This window comes from Hypomesus transpacificus, chromosome 16, assembly GCF_021917145.1.
Source record: "Hypomesus transpacificus isolate Combined female chromosome 16, fHypTra1, whole genome shotgun sequence".
NCBI lineage: Eukaryota > Metazoa > Chordata > Actinopteri > Osmeriformes > Osmeridae > Hypomesus > Hypomesus transpacificus.
Window position 1 is genome coordinate 6367602 of NC_061075.1, and position 18290 is coordinate 6385891.

The 18290-nt window shown below is 38.9% G+C and overlaps 1 protein-coding gene across 3 annotated transcripts in view; it reads left to right on the top strand.

The window, feature by feature from the left end:
- Positions 1-7498: 7498 nt before the first annotated feature.
- Positions 7499-18290, top strand: part of adgrl2a (adhesion G protein-coupled receptor L2a) — a 78356-nt gene continuing 67564 nt past the window's right edge. For all 3 annotated transcript variants that reach the window (XM_047036774.1, XM_047036776.1, XM_047036775.1), the window contains exon 1: positions 7499-7675. In XM_047036774.1, the coding sequence (XP_046892730.1) occupies positions 7634-7675 (42 nt within the window). In that variant the 5' untranslated portion in view covers positions 7499-7633. The remainder of the gene's footprint in view (positions 7676-18290) is intronic.

The window sequence follows — 18290 nt, forward strand, 5'->3', positions numbered from 1 at the left end:
TTTAGAGTCTTAAAGTCTATGCCAACAGCCGAGCTTCGTTTGTGATCGCTAATTTGCTAAAACTAATTTGGCAAATCCAAACACACAACAGTGTTTCTTTGATTGTGGTCAATGGATTCGAGCTGAAATCCTGCTAAATCCCAACATTGTATCTCCTGACATCCACAATGTTAAAGCAGTGCATATTCCATTGACGGAGAAATGGGTAATGTCAAGAACTTACTGATATTGATTGACAGGTACAACTGTTTCACCAAGATAGCCCATATAAGGGGGAGTCAGGTGGCTTTTTAAGGAATCGGGCTAGTAATCTGAAGGTCGCCAGTTAGATTCCCGGCTCTGCCAAATGATATTGTGTCTTTGTGCAAGGCACTTCACCCTACTTGCCTCGGGGGAATGTCCCTGTACTTACTTTAAGTCGGTCTGGATAAGAGCGTCTGCTAAATGACTAAATGTAAATGTAAATATAATGGTAGGCTTCTAAATTCATTAATTCTTTTGTATTAATGTTAGTCTATTAATTTCTGGGCAGAGCAGCATATGGCAAAAACACTATTTTATGGTTATGAGTAATTCTTATCTCTTTGGACCTGAAATGAATAGTCTTGTGCTATCAGTAAATTGAAATTACTTTTTAAATTTTCATTCAAGATTATTCCACTAAAAGATGAAAATGATGGCGGGTACCAGGTAAGAGCATATATCACTAAGGCTGAAACCTTGAGCCACTCTGGGCCATTTTGTGCATGTCTTCCCATACCTTTCACTGTGTTCCTGTCTCTCACTCCAGCTGTCTCTTTATATCAATCTGAAAAATTCCCACACGTAAAAATATAGAAACATCTTTAAGGAAAGTTTCACATAATCTTTCTGTAATCCACATAAAGATGCAGGTGTTGGTATCTTTCATAATGAGTTGGATCGATTTTGCATTTCCTTGACTGAGTATTAGTTTAAGGATTTGTTTTCTATATGGCCACTGATATTCCCAACTGTTGTATTTACAGGCCGCATAGTCCACCAATTAACTTTATATTCGTCAATAAACTTTGTAATTATTGATTTACAAACTAACATCCAGTAATTACAACAAATTGTATAATACCATGTTAAATGTTGCTACCTAGATAATATTTGACATTTTATTCAGTTGGATTCAAAATTTTTCAACCCATCTGTTTCATAAAATGTTGTTGCCCATTTATCACTGTATGGTGGATCAACTAATGTGTGCTATACTTGAGGTCTTCATTGTTTTAGCTAGGAAATGTAAACATGCACATTACATAAGATCAAAGCCATCCGAAAGAACGCCTCAAAGTAATGTTTTCAGTTTTCAGCTAACCTTTCTGCCTCTGCACTCCTAGATTTGCAAAGCTATGTGTGTTTGACCTGATATTTCACTGGCAAGGCCCCAGCAGGGTTAGGGGATTTGTTCAGGGCAACAGCAGTCACACAGTGTTTGGTTGTGGTGCCAGTCATACCCCTTGTTCCTGCACTGCTCCGTGCTGCTCTCAATCATTTCCTCCATGGAGAGGTCAGTGACTGATTTTGTTCCCCCATATCTAACTCAGTGGGGCTCCAGATTCATCTGATCACTGACCCAATCTCTCCCAACTGGAGTGCGAATTTTCTGATTTACTCTTACAAATTGTACATCTTCAGCAGTGTCAAAGAAGAAACGCAATCTCTTTTAGGAATATATTTCCTCAGCAGCCTGAGTAGTGCTTTATCAGACTGGGTTCCAAGGTGTCACACATTTTTACCTAAAAGGCATAGCTATGTAGCAACAGTTAAAAAAAAAAAGGAATTCATGTGCATCTGCCTTGTGAAAAAAACAGAATGAAAACCAAATGTATTCAACAAATTGCTGCCTCACTGTTCCTGATTTACATTTCAGTGATTCTCTGGATCAGTTTTTTTCCTTTCTATTCTTATATCCTTGTGATGTTGCGTGACAATTAACAACCCAGCTCTTTCTTCAAGTTTGATGAAAGCCTGTGGGCTAATACAAGGGTCAAGCAAGACTTGCAGGCTGTCAATCCTTTATTGTAACCTAGTATTCTCCCCCTCTTACTTTCTTTGTCCCGTGTGCTCCCCTTTCATACAGACTTGGTTTCATAGAATAGCCCAAATCTTCCCCTATTCTCTAGGATACCTCTAAGCAGCGTGATCGGGACAACTGGGAGCTTTGTCCAATTGACTCGACATTCTTTCACATCTGCCTCTTGTTTAAACCCCCCTACCATTCCATTTTCAAACTGTCTTAATCCATTAAACCCCCCCTTTCCTTTTGACAGGTCCTTTCCGCCCAAATACTTAACTCTTTTGCATTTTGATCATGGAGCGCATTGGGCAATTGCCCACCCTTTATCAGACTTGCATCCAGTTAAAAACGGTCTGCTGTCACTGCTGTTGGAAAAAGAAAATATGTTGCGTTCACATATGTTTAAAGCCTCTGGGTCCATGCCCCTGTGGCTTCACTAACTCATAGAGAACTTAAACATCTGTCTGCATTAGCTTCATATTCAGCCAAAACAATGCAGTGCCTGTTGCCATTTGGCATCTGTGCTTAACATTTACAGAACATTACCTCTTATCATATGTCTGGTGAATTAGAGGGTGTGATTATGATTCCCCCATCCACACTCATGCACATGCACATTCTCCCTCTCTGTCTTTCTCTGTCTATCAATCTATATATCTACTTACACACATATACATATAGACAAGTTGTACACACACAGTACAACAGGATGTGGAACCTTACAGAACCAGTTTGAGATCAGATCCATGGTCAAGGGATATTTGAGGAAACAGTCAGGGTATGAACACCGAATGTTGTGAACACCGAATGTTGCTGTACTAGCTGAGAAGGAAAAAAGATCTCCAGCTGAGAAGGGATACCCCGGCCTGGTTAATGAGGAGAACGTTGCTAGACAAACCCCCTCCCCCCATGGTTGCCTTTGGTGTCTCAGCATCTTAAACACTCCCAGCATGATATAAAGATTCTTAAAGTATCAAACTGTTATTGTTGATTTACATTACACCCATCTCCATGTATTAGGGATCTTCTCTCTGTATTTGTTTATTTATTTTCTATGTGGGGGAGTCCTGGGGAGTATTCCAGGTAGCGGGTTTAACAAACTAGGTTCCAGAAAAGCTGATATGAATTTGTTAACTCAACTCGGAGTACGGCAACTCGGAGTTTAGCGCGTGCATGAATACTACCAAAAGCCAACATCTATGGAGCTCCGATAATAGGATTCACCTTGGCAACCGACAACAAAAAATGTTGTCATACTTCACCACACTTTAGATAGTCTCTTTCTGGAACGTGGAACTCGGAGTATGCCTCTTTTCAGGGTTAAACAACTCAAAGTTTTCACTAAACCCGCTACCTGGAATACCCCCGATTTTAAGACTTCAATTTGATGTGCTTGAATTCCCTGATGAATACCTAAGTTAACGTTGCCGTTTCCCGTCACAATCTGTAATTTATTTTAGCAACATTCTATGCCCCTTGGGCCTTCATCGCTAATGTTACACTCAGAACTGACCAAATGCTTTTTGGCACTGAAATAAAGACAAATAATTGAAATTGTATTTTGTATGTAGTCATCTTCATTGCCTCCAAATAGAAATCTAATGAGTATTTTTATTGTCTATTGTTCCAACTTCCTACAATTTACATGATTCACCATGTACCGTCCTGTAACTGGTGTTTCAGCAAATCTAGGCTATTTCAAGATTATAGGGGGTCAATATTGGCCAAACAACTGAAACTAATTCCCCTATGGTTTGAAGGAAGATGGGAAACTGAACTGTGTATTAACATTAACCAAATAATGCCAATACCAATGGAATTACAGTTATTTGACTCCATGGGTTAAATCAGAGCAAGAATGGTCAAATTAAGGTTAAATAATATGATAATGTAATCATATTGCAAATGAATGAAATCAATGAAAGTTAACTATTCCTATTCTGCCATGATTATTGTAAACCAGAGATAGAAAGCAAGAGGTGAGGAAGAAGAGGACAAGCCAGAGCTGAGGAGAAGGTCTCAGGAGATCAAGAATCCACAGAACAATGCTTCACAATTCCTTTTATACCCAGGAACAACTACAATCACACCACAATCTTGACCCCTTACTTATCAACATGACTAGCAATGTTACAGTAAGCATGAAGTTGAGACTCCATCCAGTAACTCCATATTTTACCATATGAGAGGTGGGGGCAGGTTGATAGCCTTACAAGATCAGCCTTTATTCTTCTGCCCTAAGTACACCATCTCTTGGTCAAAATAGAAATTCAGAAAATTCTACAATTAATATTCATATAGGTTATTGTTCCTATGATTAAGGTAACCTGTGACCATGCATCTTCCTGTAACTGGTGTTCCAGTAAATCTTTTACAAGATTAGCCTTTATTCTTCTACCCTAAATAGGCCTACACCATCTCTTGGTCAGTTTTTGACACTTTCTTCATGAGATGCAGTTTGTACAACCAATTTACTTGTAACTGGGAATACATGATATTGCATTACATTTCACAGTTCCACATGTATAATTCACCTGCCATTAAATGAACATCTCACTTATACAGCGTCCAATGCTCTGTTGTCGGAATGTGCAAATACTTTTTTATAGTCATTATTCTCATAATGTCAGTGTAACTGACAATTCCACACAAGCCTGTAAATAAAAGTACATGGAGAGAGAACCACCAGTAGCTACCATACATAATTCGCTGCATCCATTTCTGCGGCAGCAGTCATTAATGTCTCTTCGTCATCTTAACCATCATCATCACCCTTTGATGAAAAGCATTCTGTTGGGGGAAACTGCTACTACAAGTTGAAATAGACACCAATTGATATTTAGACTTTATCATGTTGAATATGATTAAAACCATGGTGACGTCGAGGCTACAATCACAAGCGTATAGCCTAAGCAAAATATGCAATACCTGTTCTAAGTATGTTTTTATATTTAATAAAACATTAAACATGCTATTTTATTAAGTCCACCACCTTTTCTAATATTAACGGACGGTGGGGTAAACAATGTATGGACTGGCTATTGCCTTCAAATGTATGCATTGACTCGGCAGCAATTGTCTTCCACGCCACTTGTATACGCTGCACAGCCGTGTTGGCTTTTTCCGGAATATGTGCTCGACCAGAAACACAAAATAAAACTTGTCTGAAGTTTGTTGAAGTAGGACAATGTTTTTTGTCGCCGGGTGCCCATGGTGGATCCTATTATCAGAGCTCCATTGATGTTGGCTTTTAATAGTTCTCATGCCAGCGCTTAACTCTGAGTTGACATACTCCGAGATGAGTTAACAAATTCATATCAGTTTTTCTGGAACCGAATTTTCGGAGTTTCCCATTTTAGAGTAACTCAACTCAGAGTTCAGGGTTAATCTCAGAGTTTGCTAAACCCGCTACCTGGAATACCCCCTGGCTGCCTTGGAGGCAGCAGCATTGAAGGTATCATGTCCTTTTTTTACAGGCTTTCTCAGTAAATAGGTGCTTGTCACAAGCATTACCCTAAATGCTGAATGAGTTCAAAGCATGTTCACTTTGTTACAGGATAATTGTCTCCAGCTAACAAACAGACATTTTAGGTCATTTTTATTCTGACACCCCAGAACGACAATAGTGATTTGCATTAAAAGTATTAGCTGTTGAACCCGATATTGACCACACAATTGATCAACTTGGTTAGGCTAAGGATGTAAAATAAAGTAAATACAGGAGCAGTTCCACGTAGACCTTGATCCTTCAAAACATTCCAGAAGTAAGGAAAGGCTTGCCCTCTGGCAAATGTTAAAAACTTCAGAACATCTCAAAAGTGATAAACTAGTCTTAATCCAGTCCTGATTTGGGAACAAAAATATTATCTATGTGAGAAGGGAATCATACTCAAGGTAAGCCTAAACTCATGCGTGCCTGGGCTAGTAAGAGTGGACACATGCATGTGTCGGCTTGTGAGCATCAAATTCTCATTCAAACAGAATGCCCGCATTCCTGTGGTACTACATTTACATTAGATTTATTTATTTAGTAGATGCTTTTATCCAAAGCGACTTCCAAGACAGAGCTTTACAAGTGCATAGGTCACTGATAATAACAACAAGATAGCCCCAAAAACATTGCGCGTAGCCAATGTCCTATGTACCATTTTATTTTCAACTGTTTTGAATAAATCAAGTTAGAGGTCTCAGGTCAAATTTGCCATTCCAAATTAGTTTATGTGCCAGTTCAAGATACATTTAGTGTACCAATATGCATGCTATACATGTTTTCACTGTGATGTGCACTACTTCACATAATAGACTAATCAAATATTGTACAATTCAATGAGACAAACTTTATTACCACTGTACCACATTTACAGTGAACAAGAAAAGAAACAGATGACAGGAGTTGGGTCTGCATTTAGTAATGCACATCAGAAACAGGCTTTATTAACATGCCTTTTTTTCTGCATTCAGCTCTAGTTCTACAGTTCACTATATGGGGATTTGAGGGATGTAGAATGAAAAAAAGTGCCTTGTTACCAGAGTGACAGTGTTTCCCTGGGTGCATGTGCTGATGGTTCAGGGGAGAAGAATATGGGCACAGTTTTTCAAACACAGACAAAAGGGGAGCTGTTTGGGTTGTGAAATGCATGTCTAGGCTCCAAGTAAGCACTGGGCTTTGCCTGTGGTTGGCCAGTGTTTTGTTCACTGTCAGAGGGTGGCTGTTTTTGTTTGTGGCAGTAAGAAAAACCAAACAGGCCGGTACGTGAGCAACAGTTGTGTATGGTTTGTGATGGAAGGAGAGTGATTTAGTCCAGAGGGAGTTGGGGCCCAAGGAGGTCATTTGGATTGTGTTCTCTCACAACAAGGCATCGTTGCTAGCCATTAACATCTAGTCATTTAGCAGACGCTCTTATCCAGAGCGTTTTACAGTAAGTACAGGGACATACCCCCAGTACAGTGAAGTGCCTTGCCCAAGGACACAACATAATTTGGCACGGCCGGGAATCAAACACGCAACCTTTTGAGTACTAGCCCGATTCCCTAACCGCTCAGCCACCTGACACCCCATTTGCTAGCATTGCTTGTTTGTTTATTTTGGGGAGAAGATAACTGAATTAGCAGGACTGGCTGTTGGTCATGTAGATGGGGAGGGGCTTATCTGCGTGGCTGCAGCTCTAGTCACATTCCCCTTGAATGAAATGGCCAACACTTAGCTTCCATTAAGGGATTTCCCTTCTCAGTATTATTGACCTTCTGGCCTTTTACTGGCTTGTATGGATGTTTACAATTTCACAGTTTGGGGTTGTATTCTTGTTGCAATGGAAGAATACTGCAATTGCAATGAGGGGGTAACAAGGATGTCCTAACATTATGTATATATTGCAAGGAGAAAACATTGCTGAAAACTCCCCTGGAAGAAATATGAGGCTGAACGTAGGTCTTCCTTTCCTTTGCAGGTGAGAGGATAAACAATGAACATCTTTGAAAGCTGCTGGCCTGGACCTTTTTAGCCACTTTTAACTCAGCATAATTTTGCGGAGAGACCATCCACATACAGCATGATGGCATGCTTTCTGTGGAAACTACCAACCTTCTATGGGCTTGTTGTTGTACTGGCCCAAGTACATTCATCAGAGGGTAAGTACACATGGCTCTCACTCTCTTTTAATTACAGCACATGGATTGCAGTATTGAAATGTTTCAAACTCAGAAATGTTCATGTCTGTAGTGGCAATTAGCTTTGTGTCAACTTTTACATTGAGAGAACCATGTTCAAGGTAGGAAGCATTTGTTGTCATGCTCAAATTTAGCAATATAAACCCACAAGGGTCACTTTTACCAGAGCTTTTCCTTTGATTGCCTGCTCTACTGACAAATAATACTGTGTCTCTAAGTAAAGAGATAATCTGGAGTGGTTTCATTAGTTTATAAATTGTGATTCATCAGATTTTCTGATCAAAGCATCACTTGTCCCTGGTGACATCAAAGCAGACATGTTTATATTCATACACACACAATCCGTCTCATGGCATGCATATATTTTCCACAGAAAATATCATGTTTAAATTGTAGTAAATTATGATTAAATTAATACAATGTCAAACTCCAGAACTATATCTCATATACACATTATATGGCTTACCAGGAATTGCTCAGAATCTTAGGTTTTAAACTTGGCCTTTTGTCAATGAAATACTTCAGCACAGGCACTAGTATTTCAGTTAATTTGTGCCAACTGTTCACTATTCCTTTGTAACAGACTTGTTTGGCACCTTGATTAAGTTAAGATGGAAAAGGGTTTATTTAGTCAAACCCCAAATCAGATAGTTATGCACCAAATTACATAAATAATAATCAGTGTGTGATACTTTACATACAGTACAATTCTTAGCCACATTGCGTTTTTTTCTGTGATGTTTGATGTTTGATTCTATTTCATAGCCTGTGGGCTGAATGAATTTGGGAATGACCAAGGTTAGCACTGACGCTAATCATTTGTCCTACATGTATATGTCTGACATGAGAGATATCATCATTAAAATCAGCTGTAGGCAAAGTCAGTGGTCACCATTTTTAGGTCTGTGTATATAAATAGATGCGTCTGTCTCAGTATGATTCAATTTGTCATTCACCTTAAGTTTAGTATGCTGCTTAGAACCCTTTGTCATTCTGTCTCATTCCGCACACAGGAATCAGTTCAGTCCAACAACAGTTCATTATGAACAATATCCCCAAGTAAACATGCTTCATTAAACTGCATCCTGTCCCTAATATCTTTTTAATGCATTTTTTTAATTGAATTAAATGGGTTACTGCAGCCGTGCTGTCAATAGCTATAGGTTTTCCTGTTTTTTTAGGAGACTCTGCAAGAGTAATGGTACCAAGGGATTTTGCTCCTTGCAAACATCCTTCACAAACTCACTTTGTATCTTCTGCATCTGACTCCATAAGTGGACTGCGTGGAAGTGCCTGTGTCCTTCATCTCTTACTTTCCACATTATAATCCTCTTCTAGTCCACTTCCGTGAGATTGCCTACAGTAGCTGGAGGACATATTTTTTGTAGTAGTATATGGTTTCTCAAGTAACCATTAACTTTTTGCTTAAATTAAGTTAAACATTGTATCGACCTACAGATCTACTCTCAACCCTATGAGATCATCTTATGTAATTTTGTGCTTGAGGTCACTAATGTTAAGGCTCTTCCACATGAGAAATAGATTCAGTCCTTACCACACCACTCATAGGTGTGCTGTAAGATAACTTCATATATGTTTTGACTGTTCATTCGATTTTACTGTAACTCCTTGTTTATAAGAGGGTGTTAGGTACTTAAGCTTACTGAATAAATTACACATAGGCTGTATTGTATCCAAAAAATATGAATATTCTAATGCTGTGATCAGTAAGTCTGGCTTTGACCTGGTTAGAGATTTATCGTATATCAACCCACCTGTACCTTTATCATTTTGTGTGATTGTCTTTGAAGACATATTTTTGTCTTTTATAGATTTTATCTTAGAGAAGCCTTCAAAGTATGACATTGAATTTATTTTACAAAAAAGCAAAATTCTGATACCCTTATTTCAACAGATGATGAAATTAGCACAGCAATTTACACATGATTTTGGGCGTAATTTGACCTCTGGAGTTTGTCTGTAATAGCAGAAAGCACTATTAGCTTAATTTATGTGAGCCTTCGACAGACAGACAGATAAACAGACAGAGAAAGGGAGAGAGAGAAAGGTACTTGGCAGAACGTTTTTAAAAGAGAAGTGTCCCTGCTTATAACTGCATGTATTTTTTCTGGAACGTAGTGTATTTCTTATGGATCCAACTGGTGTAACATACAGTTGGTAGAACCCCCCACCCCTCCAACCAACCCTATTCATAAGCAGCAGATGATTGTTTGTTTTCATGTCAGGTTAAACATTTCTCCTGCTGCTTACCTGTTCATTCACACAAGTTAAGGTCACGTAGAGCAGGCCAGGGTATGAACCTTTTTTCTAGCTCATTCAGTGGTAGAATATATGTGGGCAATGCTGACACAGAAATCTTTTTTCTTCCACTAGGCCTGAAACCAGTATTGTTTCTTTTCAGAGCTTGAAATGTTTGAAGTACTCAAGGGCAACAGAGAATGGCTATTAAATGTCCCTCTTTTGTTGATGTCAAAATACTAAACGTTTATGACTTCCAGTTTGAACAACAAGGTAAGGAAAAATATATAAAAAATAATCAAGAAAATAAAACAAACTAGCTAAAAAACTAAGGATTGGCGTTCGAAGGCGATTAGATCCCCCTGATGTCCATCTCGATTGTTTGTGGCAGACTGTTGAATCTACCTTCCTAGGGCCAGTGTTGGGCCTATGTACAAAGAACCATCATGCTGCTAGACTCTTTCATCATTGGCCAGCCCTTGCAGATAAGGAGATAAGAGGACGATAGCCCCCTGAGAGCAAGCCGTGGCAAGGTGTGACTGCAGGCCCCCTGGTCTCCACCCTGCTGAGCACTTTAAATCCTCATTAGGATTTTCAGCAAAGGAAGGAGGGATTTAATGGATTAAGGCTTTGTCACAGCTGGCCCCAGGTTGGTGTTTGTCATGCAAGACCATGGAGGGGACTGTGACAATATTCTAAACACTCATCACCTAAACACTCATCCCCCTGATGGAGTGCTTGCCCACCTACGTAGCCACCAAATACCTAGGGAATGGAAGAATTTGAAACAGTTTAATAAAGGGAACACTTGATCATGATGATTATTATTACTAGCCAAATCCCTTGCCTAAGATTTTATACTTTTTCTATATGCTCCATGTCAGGTTCCAACAGTTTGGGCTGCTGCATCAGCATTACTCCTAATGGTTATTTATGCAGGGATAACCTTGAGAAGCATCATTAGTTTGCTGTTTGCTGTCACCATCTGTAACTCACTGATCTCCCCCATCATACAGATTTGGCAGCACAGGCAGTGGATACACTGTGTATAAACTACATCCACACTCTCGATTTGTAAACTTAACAGTTGCAGTGAAGGCTTGGCCAACAGTAGTTTATGATCTATTTAACTACCAGTTAGTTAGTTCTGGTCCTTGGTATGCTTGTAAGTTTAAAATATTAAGTAAATGACAACTCATGGACTTCAGGAAAACAACACACTTAAGACAAAAAAACACAAAAATATCACTGGATAGACATCTCTCATAAATCCCACAACCAAGTGGGGGCTCAGCCTGTTGTCATCTACCCACATCCCATTGGTGTTCTGCTTCTCTCTCTCCATCTGAGTCCCCAACAAGTATATCAAAAATAATCAGCAGACCTTAGTCAGATAGCTGCATATTCCATTCTCTGAACACTAGAAGGGGGACAAACAGATATATCTTATCAATCTTTTGTGAAACGGCCTATATCAAAACCACAATTACATGGAACTTCTGTTGTTTAGCATTTTTGTTGGTGCCTCTAATGTATCTGTTGCAGACATGGCATGAGGAATGTTTGTTGTTTGGGAAAAATATCTTTGAATGTCCAATTGTGAATTGTTATTGGCTATACTGTGTCTGTTTGTTATATGAATCACTCCTTTGTGAGAATTAACAGAAGGAAGTTGTTGCTGTAACTGATTTTTCCAAAACTGTTTACTTAAAAAGGCTTGGCAATAATGCAATTCCCTGATGCCTTGTATTTATCATTCACACAATGAGCACTCAAAGCTGCAGTGTGTTCCTTTACACAGTTGTTTTCTTTGGCTTCTCAAATTGTTGCTCTATGTCCACAAAATACTTTAAAAGAAAATATGAAAAAAAATTTTTGGAGGCTCATAAGTGTTGCTGTCGATCTAAGGTGTAAAGCCAAAGTGTTTACTCAAGAACAAACAGATGAGGGAAGTTGCAGATTAACTAACAAAGATGTGATATAAAACAGAATCCAGGATACATGGTGGGTGCACAAGCTCAGTGGGGTCACAGTTTAAAAGTGAAGCGGTTTCCTGTTGCTACCTTAATATTGTGGAATTTTAAGGTGATTAGAAAGTACAGAATTAAGGTTACACCAATAGCAATATTCATTGAATGTGACTCGTGTTAATCTGAGCGCAGTGCTTATGTACGGGGCTTATGACTTCCCAGAAACAACTACTTGTCACTAATGGCATAGTCCAGTAGACAAAGTTATGATTGGCAAAAGTATAATGGTCTGTAATTCTGTATTCTGATTTGCTTATTGTCCCTCTGATTTTGACCTCAAAAACCTTCCTCTTAATGAGTGACCTTTGAAGAAACGAGGATGAACTTCTTGGTGAAGCACAATTCGGGAAACCATCAATTTAGGGGCTTTTCTTTTTCAGACAAATAAAAAACATGTAAAGTCAGAGAAACTGCAGGTGTTCTAAGGTATGCAATCAGGGTGGCCAATTCTGACCATTGAGAGGCAGGGGGACCAAAGCACAGAAATTCATGAGTTTATGATTACTACCTTCAACATATAGAGCAAACCGATAGAGGAGGGATTCAATGATAGTCAGGCTTTAAATAAATATAACATTATACTGAATGTCACATCAAATAGACACAAATTGCAAGAGCCTAACACATAGTGGAACCATTTTACAGATAAATTCCCATACAAATTCAAGAAAGCTAAGTATTCCTCCTTGACCTCAGTAAAACCCCCTCTGTCCTCTTGCTTTCAAGCCTGATTTAGAGCAGCTATAAATCCTCAAGTGAGTCCTGTAAACCAGAGGCGGTAAGGGTAGACCCATAAATATACAGGTTTTAGGAGCAATGTCTTATGAAGGAACTCTGAGTACACACTCAGGGTTTTTCCTGGCTCAAATGAGGTGGAAGTGGTAACATCCTGATCATGTGCATGTGTGCATGTGTACCATGCCTTCAACTGGCTCAAGAAAACACTTTTTACAAGTACCAATTATTCGTTAAAATAAATTGATAAGAATTACAATTATCACGTTAAAGCTAATTTCATTTAACTTTGCTAAACAAAGCAAAGTTGAATACATTACACTGATGCGATGTAACGTTAGTTAACGTTATGTAACGTTTTACTTTTATATGGAATGGGACTGGCTTAGATCCAAAAGACACAACATTCACCTATATAAACAACCATGAACTATCACAGCGCCGCCTGAAACATTCTAGGAGAAAAAAAGATTTGGCAGCGCTTCTCCCGGTGCACTGTGCTTATTACGATACAGTTCCACCACATTGGCGTAGTGCCGCAATTAAAGTTGTATACAAAATAACCACAGAAAGCAACCGTTGTTAGAAAATTTTGTTTTCAATGAAGACAACAAAATTTTTGTCGAGAGCTGGAGGCGGCAAAAACTTTTACGGAGTTGGCCGCCTCTTAATTCTCTATGCAGGAAAGACCCTGCCCCCTCATGGAGGCAGTTTTGCCCAATAATTTCCCCCCTCTTTGTTCTGGATTTTTTTTTTGTCTCTTCTCTGTATACCAGCCATCACTTGACGTGTTTAATTTTTTATCAGTTATTAATCTATTTAATCAGAAACGTCTGTATTTGTGGCTTTTATTTAGAGTTGAAAGCTCATTAAGAGTTGATTTACTTTCTGTCAAGCTTAGCATACGACAGCCAAGTCCTTGATGCATTGAGGAATCATTATAACCTCACCCTGTGAGTCAGCCCCTGACCTTGTGAATCATTTGACCTCTGAGTCTCTTTGTGTGTCAGAAGCCGCAGGCCTCCGTACTTTAGCATGATTCAGAAGTGAATGATAGTTATGCAAATAATCATTAACTAATATATGGTGTGTATTCCCTTTAGGAATCCAGTTAACAATCAGTATCAAAGTAATAAGTTGTTCATAGCGATCCCTTTTGGTTTGTCTGCTAGCCTTTATGATACTGACTTATCACAGCTGGAGCTTTGAGCTTGGTTAATTGTTGCCTTGTAACCTAATTTCCAGTACTTTTTTGCACTACTTTGGGGGAATTTCCAAATAACAAGTGTTAAAAAGTCAACAAGCAATAATTAAAGCTCTAAGCATGAGAGACATCTGATAAACCTTTTAAAATGGGAAAATCAAAGTCCTCCTGCTGTGTCAGTTTGAGTGCTGAAAACAGAGAGAAGAATGAGAATGGTCAGAGGTATGCTTTGTCCTTGCACTTGATTCAAAGAGGTTAATCCAAATGTCATTTTTTTTATCAGAAAACCTGGCGAGGGGAACCTTCTTGATGTCAGAACCATAGATTTGAAAAAATTATCATTTGAAACAAGATTATTGTCAGCCACAATATAGTAATGACATTGTAATGCTATGAGTCGTTTTACTTTCAGATACTTCAATATTTCCTCTGAATTACCAAGGTAGTATCACATGGGAATTCTGTTGAGCAAGGCCCATCAGGAAGGAGGCCAGATCATTGCTCTGAATTGAACAGTATTGTTTCACATAGCAATCGGCCCAACCCAGGAACTATTCTAGCCCAGCTCCCAGCCTTAAGACTAGTGCATAAAGAATCCAGCTTGCGCACAAGTGTCATGTGGGCATGTCTACCTCGCTGGCCAGGGAATTTAAATACCAGGTGGGGAAGCTCAGTCTCAATAATGTGGCACAAATGTATTCTTATACAGTGAGGAAACGGCATCATGGTCTAAGCAAGGAACTCCATGTGGAAACAGAAAATGGAGCAGAAGGACCCTTCTCATTTGCGTGAGATGCCACTGCTGACTCAAGGGGGAATGCTCCCTTATTGGGTCGAGGAACATAAAATGGATCATTGGAGCAGAGATTAGGGGAATTCTTCTCTCTCAGAGTCTCTGACTGTTATTTTTGAAGTTTTAATAGAGGACATGAAGTAGGGCCTAGTCTAGGTCAACAAACGATAACTTTATTGATGAGATGATAATGTTTGAAGTATGTCAATTATGAGGCTTGCAGATGCAGTCAAAAGGTCTGCTCGCCGCAACTCACAATAGTGACCCCTCTCTCTCTCGACTCAAATCAGAGTTCGGTTGAAAGCTGCTCTGTCCTGTTTCACTTATTATGACATATTGTAAAAAGGCCCTAGACCACCGATGGCTATTCCAAAAGAACACACATTTTCTGATGGTCATCCTAGCCATATCATTACGTGAAGATGTCCTTACTTTTTTGTGACCTGGAAAAAAAACCCTGGCCTGAGGGCTATCCAATATTCAACTTCAGAATGACATACCGCCTGTGTTAGCGCAGTCAGCCAAAACCTGCAGATGATGTGTAGTCAATAATGCATTATAAAAAACTGAATTCATGACCTTGATGAGCCCCCTAGTGCCTAATTAGGCTTAAATGTTGATTTACATACAAGTGTACAAGGATACCGATGAGCTTTATTTCCCTGTGGCTCAATGATGTTCTATTTCAACATAAAAAAATAAAAAAAAGAAATGACTAAAACATTGTGCAATGCTTAATGCTCCCCCCTCTCAGAATTATGAATTAATATACTATAGAAACCTGTTGTCAAACGTTTATAAAATAGTGTGATATTTATATAAATATACTCATCTGCTATGTGCATTGCAGTAAATTCTGTATTTTCAGTAATGCTGAGACAATAATGTAGTAGCTGGATATCTTTGTTAGCCATTCTATGCTAATTCTGTATATATGGGTTCAAAAGACTCATTTTGTCCCTGTGTGGGCTTGTGTGTCTATCCACAAGTGAGTAGGAGACAGGGTTATGAAATCGGAAAGATTCAATGACAGGGTGCATTTTGTTTAAAGAGTCCCACCTGAGCACCAAAGGAGGAAAAACAACGTGAGAGGTTTTTATGATGTATTTTCTGAGATAAATGACAAGATATTTTTCAGAGTCATGTACCTATATCAGAGATGCTTCTGATATCCCTACCGCTGTTGCTATGGAGGGAGAAGATGTAAATGAACTGGAGGGAACTGGCTGGTGGAGAATACAAATGAGGTTGGCATCCCAGCACTTCTGTGTCACTGTGGAGAACCGTTGCACGTATACACATGGGGTTCATTCAAAAGCCTGATATTTCGCATCCATCCACAGTGAGGCACAATACTTTATGTGACACATCACAACATAAAATGTTATTAAATTATGATTACAGTTATATTCTTTATTAGTATGGAAATTACTGTAGATGGAAATGTTTTTTCATTGTACTAGTGCAGTGCCCGTTGGTGGCGAGTGCCTGTGGCACTGCACTGGCAAACATGTGTATATTTATTTCTTGAGAGATCCATGGCTCCATTGCTTAGTGCAGCTCAATATGGCGGCGAATGCGCTTACATATTTCTATTTATCACACTTAAAGTCACTCATCCATAACACGGACATCCTTGGGTATTGGGCAATAAACCTGGAAATTGTCAACTTCATACAGTGCCCAGTTCTCAAGATAATTGAGCCACACACACACACACACACACACACAAAAGGAGTGTCCTGCCTTTATAGTTGGATGTAGACATCCAAAGACACATTTTTTTGTTGTTGCAGTGAGCTACAGTGGGATTTGGTTTAAATGACATGCAGACTTGTCAATGCTTCCTATGTCAGACATTGTGCCAACATCCGTTTTCAGACTATAATGTGTCATAGCTATTTTCTGAAGGCAAAAACCATGTCTTAAGTGAATGGGTTTTACTATGTCAGCCCCAATACACAGCATACCTTTTTACAACTCTTGTCAAATCCATGTCAGCTGTTAAATGTGCCTGTAGTGGAATGGTTTGCAAACTAACGTTATTGTGTCTAAATTCAATGGTTTTAATGACAGTTTACCCAAATAATATTAAACAGTTAAAGGGTAACTTTATAAAATACCATTTTAAAGCTGCCCAGCTTTTAGGCTGGCAATATTTTCCTTCTCATCCTCCCCTGAGTGAACCTGACTTCTTTCAAATACATTCTTTTGTAAAGGATATCTGTGGATTATAGACTCAGCACTGTGAGAAAATCTTGACTATAGGTTACATTATCCTCCGCGGACTTCCGTTGCCAGTGCTGTTGAGGAGGGAGAGAAAGCAAAACCTGAAGGATTCCAGCTGAGTTTCCTGTGGTTACAAACTAATGCTATAGGCAACACTCTTCTATCAAACTAAATCCCCCCCAGCAAACAACCTTGTCATTGGAAGAGTGGAAAAAAGGATAATGCTAGTAAATGCTAGGTTATTTATAAGCAGCTGTTTAGCCCTCATCAGAACCAAGACAAATCAATGGCTGAATTTAAAGTAGACAATCATTGTGGAGTGTCCTTGTCACACTCACATTTCCACTGAACAGAAAACATTTTTGTTTTCTCATCAAAATAATCTGGAGATCCCTTTTGTGTTTGGGCCACAATGGCCACAGTATGAGCAAGTGAATAGGCCTTTTGATAAGGTTCAGCCTTAACCTTGTAGTACTTTGAGAGGCTTATTGAGAACAAAAAAAAAATCAATTTAAATATCTAAACCCTATATTGTATGCACGATAATCCTGGTGAAATATAACAGTATCCCATTCTGCTTTTATATTTTATGGCTGATGATGGTGCAATAGCCTTTCAGCTCTTTAATGAATTCCATCATCAGTAAGTTATTGGTTTAGCTAGTTTCTCTGTGCAACAATATAGTCTGTATGTTTGCTAAGAGTAATGTCCCTACAGCCCTGTGTCCTAGAGAAGACCTACACATGGCAAGTGATGATCCTTATGACACATTTGTGTGAAATAGGAGACATTTTGTTCATTACCTTTGCTTCAGTAGGACTTGCACCATGGCAGATGGTCACTTTCCAATTGATTGGGCTCATTGGAGGAAAAAACCCAGAATGAAAACATTATAATACCATAGAGACCATAGGTAATATGTCCCTTTAAAATTTCTTATGGTTTTTACTGTTCTTTGGTTCTAGTATGTGCATTGGCCTAATGTCTTGCACAAGTTTAAACATAGTAGTAAGTGTCATTCAGCTTGGTCTTTAGAGCAGTTCCAAAGCAACAATAAGGGACGGTAACCCGTGGAAACTGAGGTCCTGAGTACCAATCAAAATAAATTAGGAGATCACTGATGCTGACAACACATGATCTACTACACGTGTTAAAAATAAGTGATGTAGAAAGAAAATGTAAAAATATTTTAAGAGTTTAGTAGTCCATTGAAAATTTAAAAGGATGGTATTTTCCCAAGTGTTCTATGCTTATCTTTAATCAGGGCTTCACCATGGGTATGTGCTTCGTGTTTTTTTTATTTTTTTTTACCAGAGCTTACAAGTT